This window comes from Haliaeetus albicilla, chromosome 22, assembly GCF_947461875.1.
Source record: "Haliaeetus albicilla chromosome 22, bHalAlb1.1, whole genome shotgun sequence".
Taxonomy (NCBI): domain Eukaryota; kingdom Metazoa; phylum Chordata; class Aves; order Accipitriformes; family Accipitridae; genus Haliaeetus; species Haliaeetus albicilla.
In genome coordinates this window covers 18508486-18524442 of record NC_091504.1, presented here as the reverse complement: position 1 = coordinate 18524442, position 15957 = coordinate 18508486, and the positions used below count along the sequence as shown (strand labels likewise).

Genomic DNA, 15957 nt, shown 5'->3' with positions numbered 1-15957 from the left:
CTCAGCACTCTCCGTCATAAAAAAATTATAATCTAGAAATCTGTACAATTATTATGATCTTTACTTCTAGCACAAAACTTACCACAAATTGTCACAATTGGAAAGCAGATAAAAGTACTTTTTAGCCTTATTTCTTTTTTTCAGTAAAGGTTGTAGTTTTAAACAAGTGTCACTTCACAATATCCTACTCTTTCTTTTAAGTGGTCTCAGTAATTTTACTTGTATACTTCCTAGTATAAAGATTATACACACAAAAAATTGTTTGGGGAACACATTTGAAAGTCGATCATCTAAAAGTTAAGTGTGCCCTTGTGCTTATGCATTATGATTCTATTTACTTTATAAACCTATTTTTGCAGAATGAAAGTATTTTTTCCCCCAGAAGTAACCTATCCCTTTCTGTAATCCCAGCGATCCTTGTTCAAGTCCAATCCCCATCTCTTTCCCTGTCCATCAACTCAAATCCTGTCTCCTGCACAGCCAGTCTCATTGATGCACCCTGCAACATTTAATTCAATGCCTCTCTCCTCTCTGCTAGTTTTACCAAGTCCTTTACACTTTTGAGAAAGAAATCACTTTCTTCAACTTCTTGCTTCAGTCTATTTACCCAGTTATCCCTGCCACTCCTAGTCATATTTATACTCCTCCGGCCTCCTTCACCCTCACCTCATGTGCTTCTCATTGCTTCCCAATCTCGGGCTCATTGCCCGAGGTTCGTTACCTGATCATCTTGTCCCTCCTTTCTCATTAGATCTCCACTTTGCAGTCTTGACCACACTGGCTCCAACCTCTGATGCTCCCAAGATATTTTAAAATTATATGTAATGGATACATTGCAAAATCAAATGAGCCTTATTTTAAATGGGACTAAAGTAGACTCAAAATGAGAATAAAGTTAGAAATCCAGCAGTTAATTTGCAGTAATAAAGTATTTGAGTTAAAATTAAAAAGAAAGCAAAAGAATACAGATACAGGAGGCAATTCCCAGACAGATAGTAGAGAAAAACATTGCTACTGAAAGAACAACAAACCTTCTATTATACCTCTGCTAAGCAAGGCTATAAAATCTAAGAAACGAAAAAAACAGCATGTGCCAGTACATTTCCCACCACATATAAACAACTTCAAATTCGTCACCGTCTTCATTAAAACAGTAACTGCTGGTATAATCTGCTGTGTACACAAGCCTCACCAACCAATCAACACTGAAACTGAGATTTCATGTGTTGCTTTTTCAGGGATTTTTTTTAACAAGGTTCCTGAAACACAATCTTACAAATATTCCTCAGATACGCTAAGGTATTTAATGTAAACCACATTTAGCTGACAAGTCCCTGACCCTCATTTCACTAAAACATTTTCATAAATGTTTTAATCCCCTTTCATGCACAGTGATGATGAACAGAATAAATTGTGTTTCGCAGTTTTAAGTTTGGGCAGTAAAAGTTGGGAACACTTTGGCTTTGCCTTTCAAGTGCCAAAACAAACAAAAACAACAGAGACAACAGTCTTTTGCACTTTTACACCTGGAAGCATAGTTATGTTGCCCAGAGACAGGGAGATGGTAATAGGTGTATTTTCATTCCCTTTCACAAAAGCAACATTTGTTCCTGTAAAGGTGTAAAATACAAAAAATATCCCTCCCTAGTATTGTATTATTTAAATATCATATAGTTGCAAGGGTCCCATTTTAAGTTTCTCCACATACCCCTGCTGGCACACACTCCTGTGCCAAGCATTTGTTGCTTTTTAATGACTCATTACCATGCACGCTGTCTTTCACCTGCCCTGGCTCAATTTCTTACTTAGTACAGCTTTATAAACAGATCGAAAAGTGAACCAAGTTTGTCTGTTGAAATGGCATGCTTCAATTGCCAAAATAACCAGCTGTGTGCTGGGACATCAAGAAAACTTCCAAAGAACAGTTCACTCTTTCTGTGAAATGAACTGTAATGCTGACTTGTTAGAAATGTAATCAGTAAAATGAAGAAAGAAACTAAACATTAGCATTAAAAGCCCTCACTCACCTGCACCAGAGCCTCCTTCATAGCAGTCCAGTTTGAGACCCTCCATGCACATTCTAGTACTAGGTAAGGATTTATATGGCCTTTTGACTGCCCATATTCTGTCAAAGGTTCCCATTGGTTCAATTCTTTTGAGCAACTAAGGAAATCAAAAGCATTGTCAGTCTGGTTATCAAAAAATAAAACTTCAGTAAAAGTGACTATAGATGTTGTGTATCAGACTATTATCTGCATATTTGTTTGTCTATGAACAGCTTTGCTATCACTGCAAAAGTTTTATCCAGATGGGAAGATTTTTTTTTTTAATTTATTTATTACCAATTATAATATAAAAATCTGTGAACAGGGAAGAGCTGCATTTTGTGTCTCCCAGAACAACCATTTTAAATAGGAAAAACAAATTTTAGCTCCAGTCTGTTTCCACCAATAGCAAATTACATTTTTACAACACTTCAGGCATATCACTTCTGAGGGTCTGTTAAGGGAGTAAAAAGTAGCTTTTTTAATTCCCTTAAGTTTCCCCTATATCTGAGCTAAGTCCTGAGCTAAGTTTATTCTCGTAACTAATGCTTTAAACCAGCAGGGTATTTTACTTCTATTGAAGGGTAAAAATACTTTTCTATATCAGCTTTAAAGTCTCACCGAATCCAATGGTCTTCCCAGAGCTGATACTCAGGAAAGATTGAAGGGGAAGCATTGTTCCTTTCGTGCTCTTTTTTAGCCTTTTCCATTGCTTTTTCATAAGTTTCTTGTGCCTAAATAAAATTCAAACCATTTTATTTTTCCATCTGCTATATACACATTAACTCAACATTCTTTTCTTTTTAAAAAAACTGATAAAAAAACTTCTATAATTTCTAAGTTTAAAAAAAAAAAAAAGTGTGTGAACTCATTCCTGAATATAGTCATTACTTGGCAGCTTTACAAATCTCATGAAAAACTGGTGGATGTGCTCAAAAATCTCACCTTATCTAGGTATTACATGGCCTCAAACTCCTACTTTAGTCAGTAGAGAAGTTGTGGCACTTTCGATATTAGAAGACTGAAGTTGTTTATTAATATTCAGAATATTTTCTTGCTGACCAGAATACTGATCCTGACAGTAGAACTACTCAAATTGTTTCTAATATCAGAGTGTACCTGTTCAAAAAAGCCATGTTGCTCATAGGCAATAGCTGTTGCTGTCTCTGGGAATTTACAGCGTTTCTGCCATAGTCCAGCCCACATATCCTCTTCTTGTAACAAAGAGTAGAGCTCAGCAAGGGAATCCAGTATTTCCTAGAATGTTAAACATATTTCTCCACAGTCAAGCTGTCCTTATAAAGCGTAGTAGATAGCAAAACAACATGTTCTCACTAAGGCAAATTGAGAAAGACATGGAAATAGAGAAGTGTTTATGTAAACTCTTTTTAAAAATCTAGAAGGCAAGCAATTAGTAACAACCAAGTACTGAGAACAGCAACGGTGCATTACATGACAAAAAAACCCTTCTTGCTTGCCTTCCCTAATATATCAGATCAAATCATAGAAAACAAAATTGTTTAATAAGCCAACAACTTGGTCTTTAATGTAAAAAGAATCTGTAATATTTAGCTTCCTCAACTGATCACAAACATGCCTAGGCAGATCATAACTACTTGACAGACTATTAAACACAACAGCACCTGTTTACAGGGAACTCAATTTTGTTTAGCTAATAATTCTTTAAGGTCATATACCAACAGACTTGATTAGGGAAAGCACACTCCCTTTGGACGAGACAGAGACAATATAGACTTCTACTCAAGATTTAAAATTAGGGGCAGAAATGGTTTCATCTAGTTCTAAAGTGCTGCATAGAATTAGCGTCAAAAGCAGATGGAAAAAAAGGATCAAGTGAGAAAAATATAAAAACATCAATGACAGGTGAAAGAAAAGCATAAGAATTAGGTAAGACACGAAGTAGTCAATGTTGCAAGTGTCTGTATTCACACAAACACAAGGACAAGAACTTCTTTACTGAATTAAAAAATTGACACTACTTTAACAAGCTTCTAAATACAAAGATTTAGAAGTGATTGTCCCTTTGCACTCAGCACTGGTGGGGCTGCACCTTGAACACTGTGTTCAGTTTTGGGCCCCTCACTACAAGAAAGACATTGAGGTGCTGGAGTATGTCCAAAGAAGAACAATGAAGCTGGTGAAGGGTCTAGAGAACAAGTCATATGAGGAGCAGCTGAAGGAACTGGGGTGGTTTAGTCTGGAGAAAAGGAGACCGAGGGGAGACCTTGTCGCTCTCTACAACTATCTGAAAGGAGGTTGTAGCAAGGTGGGTGTCAGTCTCTTCTCCCAAGCAGCAAGTGATAGGACAAGAGGAAATGGCCTCAGGTTGTGCCAGGGGAGGTTTAGATTGGTTATTAGGAAAAATTTCTTCACTAAAAGGTTTATCAAGCACTGGAACAGGCTGCCCAGGGGAGTGCTTGAGTCACCATCCCTGGAAGTATTTAAAAGACATGTAGATGTGGCACTTCAGGAACATGGTTTAGTGGTGGACTTGGCAGTGTTAGGCTTACGGTTGGACTCGATGATCTTAAAGGTCCTTTCCAACCTAAATGATTCTGTGATTTTACGGTACTACCATACTATACTGTCACTGTGTTTTTCTCTTCACATTTCATAAGGCATTTCAATTAATATAACACTACCTGTTGAGGAGGAGTTATGCTTTCCTGCTCATAAAATTCTGTTGTCTGTTTAGGCTTAATTTGTAGACTTAGTCCTTTTTCAAAGGCTTGATGTTCCAGCATCAGTGTAGAACGAAACCAGAGATTGTGAGTTTTACCCAAGTATTTCAGGACACAAGGTCTGATGGGAATGGGAGGAACACACTGTGACATTGCTTCCACAAAGCAATTCAGTGCACTTGGCTGGCAATCTCGCTGTACTTGATGGCTACCGCTGCACAAGAAAGGGCTTATTTCACCTGCTAGAGCCTAGAAGAAAAAACATAACCATAGTTATCTGTTCATTCAGATTCTTCAATTAGAGAATTTAGATTTAAAATCTTGTTAATACAGGGAACAATCATTTGATAAGTATATTTCTCTTTGTAAACTGAAGGGCCCTATTTCTTTCAAAAAATGTATCAATAGAGGTATACAGCATTCACTAGTCACAAAGAATGGCAAACTTCTCAAAGCAAATGAACAAGTCATTTATCACACAAATACATTTTCCTGAAACACCAGTCATTTACAAAGAGGAATCTGTGAGTAGAGAGAGATTCTCACATGTTGTTGTCTGTCAGACAAGATTTTCCAAAGTCGTGAAAAAAGCTGTATCCAAGTCTTCTCTGCTAATGGTGTAGAAATATGACATAACTGAACAAAGGCACTCAGCAACGCTCCAGTCTAGAAACAAAACAAAACAAAAAAAAAGGGAGATATATATAAAAGGGAAAAATACAATTAATACTATGGAAAAACAGTTCACAATTATACAGTTTTTTAAGCATTAATGCAAATGCCTGTTCCAACCAACATATCAAACATATGTTTCCTTTAGCAATACAGACTACTGTAACAACTTAATCCTATTTTCATGTTGATTGAGACTAATTCATTACTGTAACCATTTAAAAAAAAAAAAAGGAAAAAGGAAAGAAGTTGATCACTTCAGTAATAGGAATGATCAAGTTAATTGGATAGAGCTGTTATTACTGTGAGAATTATTTCAACATAGCTTTCAGCTAAAATTACTTTCTTAGAAATTATGTAAAACATAAGAAGCCAATACACTCTTTTGATCCTATACCCTGTCTTTGCCATCACTATTTTCTTAACTGAACAGTTAAAATACACTTACAGGTGGAAGAGGATGAAATTTAACTTTGTAGGAAAGGAATACAGTAACAACTAGCAATTAAGTGAAGACTTAAGAATTTTTTACCCTATACAAATAAGAAATTACATCAGATTATAGGAGGTGTCTACATAAAAAAAAAAAATCAGCTAAAAAAAAAATCAGAAGTGTGAGATAAAAAAGAAGAAAAAAAAAGGCAGCATGTCACATGAGTTCAAAGATCTCAGCATTAAAGTGATTTGTCAGCAAACCAATGACCTGTACCAACCTTCACTTCTCGAAGAGAGTCAAGAAATTTGTCATGCCGGTTGGTCAACATGTGCAGCTGATTGCCAATGTCCTTCTCAGAAAGCTCCTTAGTTTTAGGTGTACTGGTCTGATCTCCCGGAGCCAATTCAATGTCTATTTCAACATCCTATAGAGAAGTAAACAACTCAAAGCTTGCAGATATTTTCTACGTACTCTTGCTTTTTTCCCCATACAAATACAAAATGCACTTCCAATCAATTTATTTCAGGTCTCACTATTTCTGCTAGTTCTTCAGGTTCAGATAAATAATTGCTAGAGTGCTATAGTAAAGAAAAGGCTAAATGAATGAATGCAAGTTCTAAGAAACCCATGCATGGGTAAAGTACAATGTATTAAAAGACAAGATATCCTGAACAATCTGTGCACATCATCTTCAAGACAGTCTCCAAACTTATTTGATGAGAAACTAGGAAGAGATATATTCCATCAAGAAGATTTCTTTTTCTTATTTTCTGTAAGTTACCTCTTCTTTGGATTCACTGTTTTCCCTTTCACGAGGCTCTTGTTTGACATGGGTTACCATAGCAAATGCTGCTCTATCATGACTGTCAGCAAGGTTGATAACATTGGTGATAGAGGGCAGCATAGCACCCTGACAGCTTGTCCCAATTGTAGTATTTCTCTCGCACACTGCCAACAGGAGCTAAGACATTAAAAAGCAAGGAGAGTTTTTAAATATACATTTTACTGTAGTATTTCAAGGAAAACATCACTATGGCTTAGTACTTATCAACAAGATAGAAGTTGCAATAATATGCTTAAGGCCTATTTATCACCTTGTTCAATAAATACACTAATACATTTTCATCTTAATCTGACCACTTCTTGTCACCATTTTGAAGTTCATGACTGTACTTTCAAGATTGTTTTTCAAGCCTCTCCTGAAAATACTGAAGAAATAGGAATCTTCTATGCCTAAATTCTCTTTTGTACTTTTTAACACATGTATTTAGTGCCCTCAGTCAGTATACAGACTCTCACTATTACAATGAAAGTCCTCCCCAAAAGGACGTGGAAATAAAAAAAAAAAACCAATGCTGTTTTTAATCTCTGTGGAAGGAGTTCTAATACTTTTAAGAGTAGAAAGTTATCCTCACAGTCACTTTAAACTCATGTTTTGATACGCAAATTGTTAAAAAAAAAAAAAAAGGGGGGGGGGGGGGGGCAGGGGGGAGGCGCATCAGTCCCAACCAACCAAAAATGCAATTTCAATGCAAACCCACCTAACATTTGTCATATCACCAGAGCAGACACTCTAGCCTTAATGGTTCTACTATGACAATTCTTGTATTTTTTATGATCACCATCATTTATAAGAAATGGGTTTTCTTCAGAAGTATTAACCTGGTCATTAAGCTTTTCACAGAGAAAATAGACTTTAAAGGTTGATATTAAAGCCACTTCCCAAGCATCAGCATTTCATGGTTTAGACACTGTATTTATTTTTAAGCACCACAAGAAGTATCTGAGGCAGCCGACTTGGTATTTTTAGCTTTGATACAGATAATACATACTACAAGGCTATACACTGCATAATGCTTTTACACCCAGCCAAGAAAAATGGGGAATAAAACATGTTTCTCAAATTATAATTGTATTTCTGATACAAATAATTTCCCTACCTCAATGCACTGTTTTATCCAAAAGTGATTTCCCATTGCTTCCCAGTTTTGAGAACAGGTCACATAAAGCAGGCGCTCATAAACACGACGTTTCATAGAATTGTCAAAGACCTCAAAAAATTTGGCTCGTATGAGTGGCTGGGCACAACGCAAACCCGAAAGAAATGCTGGCTCAAGTTTAGCAGTAAGTTCACTACCAGAAAGATTCTCATCCCTAAAATGAATAAAGATGAAATGACAGAGACATTAGAAAAAGCAGCCTTCTAGGTTTTGTATATAAAATATTAAAAATCAAAAGAGGTGATATTCTGTAGAAGCCCACATGGTGTGGCATGCATCCAAGTGCAGCATTTTGAAAGAAACAGCAAAGAAAATATTGCTGCTTGTTAGAAAACTGCCCCAGAACTATCATAAAAACTTCAGGATAAAATCTCATCATAATTGCAAAACACTTTCAGCCACATCTGTATTCTGTTTGAAATTACAAGTGATATTCATTGATAAAAACTTCTGACCACCATGTCAGCACCAGGGCTTTGCACAGTTAACCAGCAAGCAGAACAGCAACAAACAGTAACTCAAAATAATGTGAATCATGACCACAAAATTAAATACCATGCATTTGTTGATAAGGTAACTATTTTAATTATTTCATCATGTTACAAAACCTGCCAGTTTAGCTAGCAAAGTAACTCTCTGTCATGGTTTAACCCCAGCCAGCAACTAAGCACCACGCAGCCGCTCACTCACTCCCCCCACCACCCAGTGGGATGGGGGAGAAAATCAGGAAAAAAGAAGTAAAACTTGTGGGTTGAGATAAGTACGGTTTAATAGAATATAAAAAGAAGAAACTAATAATGATAGTGATAAGACTAATAAAGTGACCACAGTAATGATAAAAGGATTGGAATATACAAATGATGCGCAGTGCAATTGCTCACCACCCGCTGATCAACACCCAGTTAGTCCCTGAGCGGCAATCCCCTGCCCCCACTCCCCCCAATTCCTATACTGGATGGGACGTCCCATGGTATGGAATACCCCGTTGGCCAGTTTGGGTCAGGTGCCCTGGCTGTGTTCTGTGCCAACTTCTTGTGCCCCTCCAGCTTTCTCGCTGGCTGGGCATGAGAAGCTGAAAAATCCTTGACTTTAGACTAAACACTGCTTAGCAACAACTGAAAACATCAGTGTTATCAACATTCTTCACATACTGAACTCAAAACATAGCACTGTACCAGCTACTAGGAGGACAGTTAACTCTATCCCAGCTGAAACTAGGACACTCTCCTGAAAGTATAATTTCAAATCAATTTCCAAGAAAAAAAAACAACTTTATACCCTACGCATGTGAAAAGATAGAGAGATTTCAGCTGTCACCACAGTGTTTAGAATACAATCAGCTACGAGGATGCCCTGGTATCTTGGGAAAGTAAGAGGTTGGGGTGGTGGAGATATTTTAGCAGACCCAAAAAGAAAATCCTAAGGGACTTCTATTTTCAAATTGTCTTCTGTAAATACGTACTGTGGCCTCAGTGAATTGATTTTGCATTTTAGGAAAAAAAAAATTAAAAAAATCACTTAATTCAGACCTAAAAAGATTGATGGCATGTTAGAAAGGTCATATATGGTACAAATTATGAACCAATAAGCTGCAATAAATGATTAATTGCTATAATTACCTATAGACATAGTTAACAAGGTCTAAGAACTGGGCATTTAACTCAAGGTCTTCTGGAAAACGCTTTTCAATGTAAGTCATCATTTTCACTAGTAAAATGGACTTCTCCCGGAGAGTAGGTGTCTGTGTTAGAAGAGGACATGATTAATTTTGTCAATTCATCTTAAAACAAGCAGAGAACTGGCACATCCAAAGTACACCTCAGCCATCCTTTATATCACTCTTTCACTTCTAAAGTACTGAAGAACAGCTTAGTAGAAGGTCATAGTTCTTAAAAAGAAAAATAACTCAAGCATTTATCCTTCTAATATATGATAGAAAAATTTAAAATCATGACTAAAAACAGGTTTAAGTTATTCAATGATTACAAAAATCTAACATATTTTTAGAAGTGTAGGTCCTCTTATATAGCACTAGACTGTGAAGTACTCAAGTCTAACAGAAAATACAGCAAATTGAGGAGGCCACAAAATGTTACAGGAATAACACGATTTAAACCACCATTAGTCGTTCTCCTCCTGAAGAATCTCTCTGTCCAAGTTAATGTGAAACATATTTTAAAACTTTTACTTTAAAACAAGTTGTCAGCAAAACAGCATTTGAGATCAAACACCTAATATAAACCTATAAAATGCTAAGCATTTTTAACTCCAGTTACTTTCACAGGGGATGCAAAATATTCCAAACCTCATCAAGGGCATGTAAACATATATAACAGATCCTTAAAAACCTGTCAAAAACTGATGAATTATAACAGTGGCTTATATTTATTTAGTATTTGAGAGCAATAATAATTTTATCTTCTCAATTTACCTGATTAGCTGCCATCGGGGAATTGTTTTTCACCCACTCTTCCACTATTTTTACTACTGCACGAAGAATTTTGGCATCAGTAGATTTTTCTATGAGAGACGTTAGAATAGCTTGTATAAAATTTTTCCTCATTTCCATGCTCATCACAGCCAGGCGAGTTTTCACAAGATCCAGGCTTAGCATTACCAGTTCACTTGTACCTGCTATGGATGCAAAGAAAGGATTAGAATTGTGTATACACCTATAAAACACCTAGTAAAAAATTTTTCAAGATAAGCTACTGTAATTTTAAAAATAGCAACAACAATATCTGTTACCTGGAAATATATCCCTGGAAATAACATTTTCAGAATTACTACTTTCCATTCCTAAACAATACAGAGACAGACTCCTTCCAAAAAAACCCAAATCCATTCAAAATCCTAAAGGCAAGCCTGTATGGTTTCATTTCAGTAAATCTTTGATAAAATGTATTACACAAGCCCAGTACTGAAAAACTGCAATTAAACTTGTGAAAGAAATACTGTATGATGCAGCACAGCTATTCTGTTCCATTAATTTCCTGACTTGCTTATCTGTCAAGTTTAATAATTTTCCATTTGTTTCTCAGTATTAATAAAATTTGCAAGGTTCTCATTTACCTAATTAAAATATGGCCTGGGAATCTAACAGCAGCAATTCTTTCAAAGTATTTTCTTCAGTAGCTTATTCATTAATAAATTACAGTGCTCTTCACTAGCACTGAATTTTCTTTAACAAGAACATCTAATTTTTTTCAATGACTCATGACCTAATTCCTTTGATGAGAGACAGAATTGTACAGACTGAAAAAGATGCTATTTTAAGATTAAAACTAAAGCATCAGCTCCAACAAGTTAATTTCACAAACAGTTGTTCCAATATTATCAAATAGGAAGGATTAAAAGAAAAAAAAAAAAGTGAAAGCACAGAACAATCAAAAGAATTCAGCCCCTCTCCTCTCAACCCTATAAACTCTTGAAGAATTTCAGTATTTCTATATATGCTATAGCTCAACAAATATTCACTAACCATTCACTGAAATGTTTGGGTTAATACTGAAATTCACATATTAAGCAGGTAACAGGAAGTCAAAGCGCATTTTTTTCCTTCATTACTTCTGTAATATTTCTCACTACCACTGAAGTATTTTTCAACATGTAATAATGCACACAAAACACTACAAAATCATTTTAGGATTAAGAGATTTTAATACTTTAAAAACACTTCTAATCATTAACATCCTCAGACTATATAATGTAATACCTGTATTTGCTTCTGCCGTTCCTGCTGTAGTCTGTGGGTTTAAGTGTTCCCTGACCATCTTCTGCAGAGATCGCATAAAAACTGAAATCAGTCTGTCAATATAGCTGGGATTGTTACTGCATGCAGACTTCAGAATCATTAAAGTACCTATAGATAAAAACAATACTTAAGCAAGTAAGATATAGGTTTTCAATGTGGATGTTCTATGAGAGAACACAGGAAAACATTCTAGCTGTATTTTGTCCTGCCATGAAGGAAGCATGGGACTACCCAAGTTGCAAACACTAGAAATTTGCATAGATTTGAAGAAAGATTTCTGTCTCAACCTTAGTTTTTAGTCTAAGACTAGAAAGTTATTTTTGCATTAACCAAAACATTTGAAAGTTCTGTATACAAGCGTGTGATGGAGGGCAAGGGCCAGAAAGGGAGGACAGAAAGAGAGGGATTGAGAGCAGATACTTCTCCAAGACCTTAAAAAAATTTTTTTTAAAAATATACATATGTAGTTAACGAGACAAAAATGAAACTACTGCTAATGTTGCACATTTATTTTAGTAGCAAAAAGTAGCAAAACTTTTACAGGAATAGGCCTGGGTTTCATAATTAAAAATAAAATAAATTTTAAAATTACACAATCTTAGTTTTTCTTTATAAAGTTTCATAAATCAGTTACTTTAGATTAAAAAAGTTAACTACTGAAACAGCTAATTTCAGCACAGTTTATGAATGCACTATGCCTACAAGATCACACGCCCTTCAAATTACACAGTTGTTAACAATGCCTGTCCTAATATAAGCTTATCCATATTCATGCAAACCAATCAGTTTTAGCAATATCTATGCTTTAAAATACTTAACTCTTTTAAAAAAGTACCGACATCCTGTCAAACTATACCCTCTGTAAAACCTACAGCTATCCCTTTCCTTACTGCAACTTCTTAATTCAACAAAAGACTACAACAGTATTTACAGAAGCATGTGTTGTTCATTGAATGGTTGCTTCAAAAGTTTTGATTTCTTTTTGTGCTCAGATGTGCACAAAATTTGGCACACAATGTACAGCCTCTTAAACACAGAATTAATAAGATATGCACCACCTGACAGTTAGACTGTAGTGCTGCTTTTAAGTGAGGTCTGGACAAAATGTAAGAAACATCTTTCTTGGTTAGTTAGTTGTAAAGCACATCCTAACATCTGACAAATAGGCAAGTCCCAAAGCGAAACTACAACTATGTACACAGATCACAGAGTAGAACAGTGAAGGACATTTACCATTTAAATCAGTAAGTTTTCCAAAACTGTGCAATTTCAGGTCTGTGTTACCAACACAATCAGTTCTGGGCCAAACTGGGCCAATATATCTTTGCCATTGTATTATGTAGCTGCACTGTCTACTAGTTAAGTAAGTACGAAGAACAAGAAAAGAAGAACATTTCAGCTCTTCAGAATGGTATATGCTAAAAATTCAGATTTGGTCACTCCAGAAAAAATAGTATTTTTGTCTTACTTACTGAGAATCCAAGATCTATAAATACATAAATCTTCCTACACAATTTAACTGACAAATGGCAAAACTGACTATTTAGCTGACAAATGAGGCTCTTAAAAACAACTGAAAAAGAAAGTATAAGGCAATAACATGTAAGAATGTTTACACAGATTCCTTGAAATATTCTATTGCATCTCACAGTACTACCTGCAGGATTTTGGTTTTTCCATGTAAAAAGTTTCCAGTAACTTTTACTTTGTATTTTGGTTAATCTGAATGCTGCATCTTTTTCCTATGCACTTTGAATACAGCAGACTTCCATCTAGCACAGCTGCAGCACCCTACTTCCAATAACTGGTCCCAAGTCAGCTACAGGGAGAAGACAGAATGCCATGCCCCAAGTCCCTTCCTTCACAGATGACAGACATCCCAAGCTCATCTCTCAAGTTAGCTTGAAACGCTTCCCACAGCTTCCTCTGCATGGTATCAGTTTTCAATTTCCTTATGGGAAATAAAGGCTCATGACAAAGATCATACTTATTAACAGGCGCTCTACATACATCTACTAGAGATGTGGGAAACTTACCGAAGAGCTGAGAAGGGTTAGCATTAGTGGCTTTTTCATAATTAGTAAGTCCTTCATAAATAACCTTTCCGACTGCAGCATAAAGGCACTCCAGCTCTTCATACTTTGAAGCTACACTTGAGGTACCTGCAGAGTGCAGAGTTGTGTTTACTTCTGGTAACATTAGCCACAGCACAGGCAAGGAACAGTTACACTGTGAACATACAGTCATCTATACCATCACCAGAACTTTATCTTGCTAATAAACCAAGGTAACACAAGCAGATCCCTCGTTTATATAGACGTCTTTATTATCCAGCCAATATGTCATCTTTAACAGTGCACCACTACTTCTAAATAACTCAGTTTGATGAGAAGTCTTAGATTACTGATTTTTTTTTTTTTTTTAAGATAATCTTATCTAAATCAGTTTATATCAAGACACGGCATATTACCTATTGTCTGTCTCTTTGACACTATCTCCCTTCCTTGTTTTAGCAAAACAGCAAAGCTTAACAACTAAAAAATTGCACTTCTGAAGCTGAAAAATTATAATTGCAAAAATACATTAAATTTATAGCATGCATTTCTTGAACCAAAGTTATGACAGCCACAGGTTATTAAGTTTTTATGTCAATGGATAATGATGTATTCCACATGATTACTTATTTCAGCTTTTCTTTTTTTAAACAGAGGTTGAAAGTGCAAGCTAAAATGGACCATTAAATGCAGGAATCATAAAACAGAACATTAGCACATTCTAAAGAGTGTCTTCACCCCGCCCTTAATCACTTAAGTTATGCAGCAATAAAGGATAAAAGGAGGAAGAAAATACCACATACTTGGTTCTGTAGGGAAAATACCCATCAAGCGAGAAAGCAAACTGTGGACTGCTCTCAAAACCTTGGTGTTTCCACAAGTCATACAAGCTGCTACACCTCGTTGCAGGGGTTTGAAGCTGCTAAGGATAGCAGGGGGCTGCAGTACAGTTAACAGGAAACTTAAGACCTCTAAGCCAGTGCAAATGTTGGCAAAGTTGGCCTGATTGGGTTGTTCCTAAAGAGAACACATACAAAAAGGCAGTGAGTGGGGGAAATCGCACAAGTATTACACAGATTAGTAAGTCCAGATCAAATCTGTTGAAAACCTGTAATAAGGTTGAGGTTTCTACACTAGTGATATTTCGCATCAATCGTCTGGATAAGTCATGCAATATAAAACTGTAAAATACAAGGCACTATAAAATCTTTAACCATAAAAATGTTACTTAAGCATTTACAGGTATGTTCCTTCTGGTGTTTTTTGTGATCCTCAGTTTTGAAATTTGCCTGCAACCTCGCTGGTTAGAAATGCTTTCAAACAGAGAATTATGTTTTATCTCCCTGTCAACATCTTTCACAGACAGGTCTTCAGTGAAGAGCTACAACAGCATATTCGATGGTAAGTTATAGCTTAAAGGTTAGAAAACGGGATATTTGGAACTAAAGAAAAAAAATAATGAAAATAAAATATTCCTGGACATATCTTTGTAAACCTACAAAATGACCATTAAAATAGTAAATTAGTTTGTTTGCTAAAGAAGCCTTAATTCTTTTTTCTGACCCTCTTGTATAACTGATGCCACATAGCACAAAATTAAGATATAAAATTCCTGTTCCAGGGGGGTCATATCCTTGTATTAAGTAAACATCAACAACATCCACTTTCCTCGGGTCTGAGGGGTGGTATGATGCATTTGTTCTGAGGTGGGGGAAGGAGAAGTGGAGTGGGCTACGTTTTGATTTTGGCTCAACCTTAGATGCAGACCACTTTGTCCACCTTCCCCAAATTCATGAAAGATGATAAACTGGAAGATTTGTCTGAAAAATGTCGAGGAAAAAGACAGCAGTTCACGTTGTGGAAGCATATGAACTCTCTGAATTGCACTCTCTAATGTCATTTTTACACCTCCATCATCTTCCCCCTGTTCCAGAAAGGGAGGGCAACGCTCCTCTATACATGACATGCAGCTCTTCTTCAGCAGCCAGCCCATAGATACTCACAACTTCTCAGTCTTCAGTGCAGAGGAATCACTCAAAGTCATGACTTACCTGAAGTCATACTGCTGTTACTGCACAGCCTCCATCGCTAAATAGCTTTGCAACTGTGTAAGTGAGGAAGATGAGCAGGAGGTAATCCTTGTGCAAAAAACATCAGAATTGACTGCAGTACTTCCTATTGTAGGCTATCAAATGCCATCAACAGGAAAAAAATTCTGAATTTTAATGGCAATTTTCACTCAAGTTGCACACTCCTTGGGAAAAGATGAGTAAAGCAACAAATATGAGCTCCCT

At 36.1% G+C, this 15957-nt stretch overlaps 1 protein-coding gene across 6 annotated transcripts in view; it reads right to left on the bottom strand.

Annotated features, from left to right (window-relative positions):
* The window catches only part of TRRAP (transformation/transcription domain associated protein), a 102937-nt gene that overhangs the window by 39163 nt on the left and 47817 nt on the right, over positions 1-15957 (bottom strand). For all 6 annotated transcript variants that reach the window (XM_069810173.1, XM_069810172.1, XM_069810176.1 and 3 more), the window contains 13 exons: positions 14467-14680; positions 13646-13771; positions 11571-11717; positions 10287-10489; positions 9475-9596; positions 7796-8009; positions 6637-6816; positions 6133-6279; positions 5294-5413; positions 4709-4996; positions 3165-3302; positions 2667-2779; positions 2028-2163 (listed from right to left, as the gene is read on the bottom strand). In XM_069810173.1, the coding sequence (XP_069666274.1) occupies positions 2028-2163; positions 2667-2779; positions 3165-3302; positions 4709-4996; positions 5294-5413; positions 6133-6279; positions 6637-6816; positions 7796-8009; positions 9475-9596; positions 10287-10489; positions 11571-11717; positions 13646-13771; positions 14467-14680 (2148 nt within the window). The remainder of the gene's footprint in view (positions 1-2027; positions 2164-2666; positions 2780-3164; positions 3303-4708; positions 4997-5293; positions 5414-6132; positions 6280-6636; positions 6817-7795; positions 8010-9474; positions 9597-10286; positions 10490-11570; positions 11718-13645; positions 13772-14466; positions 14681-15957) is intronic.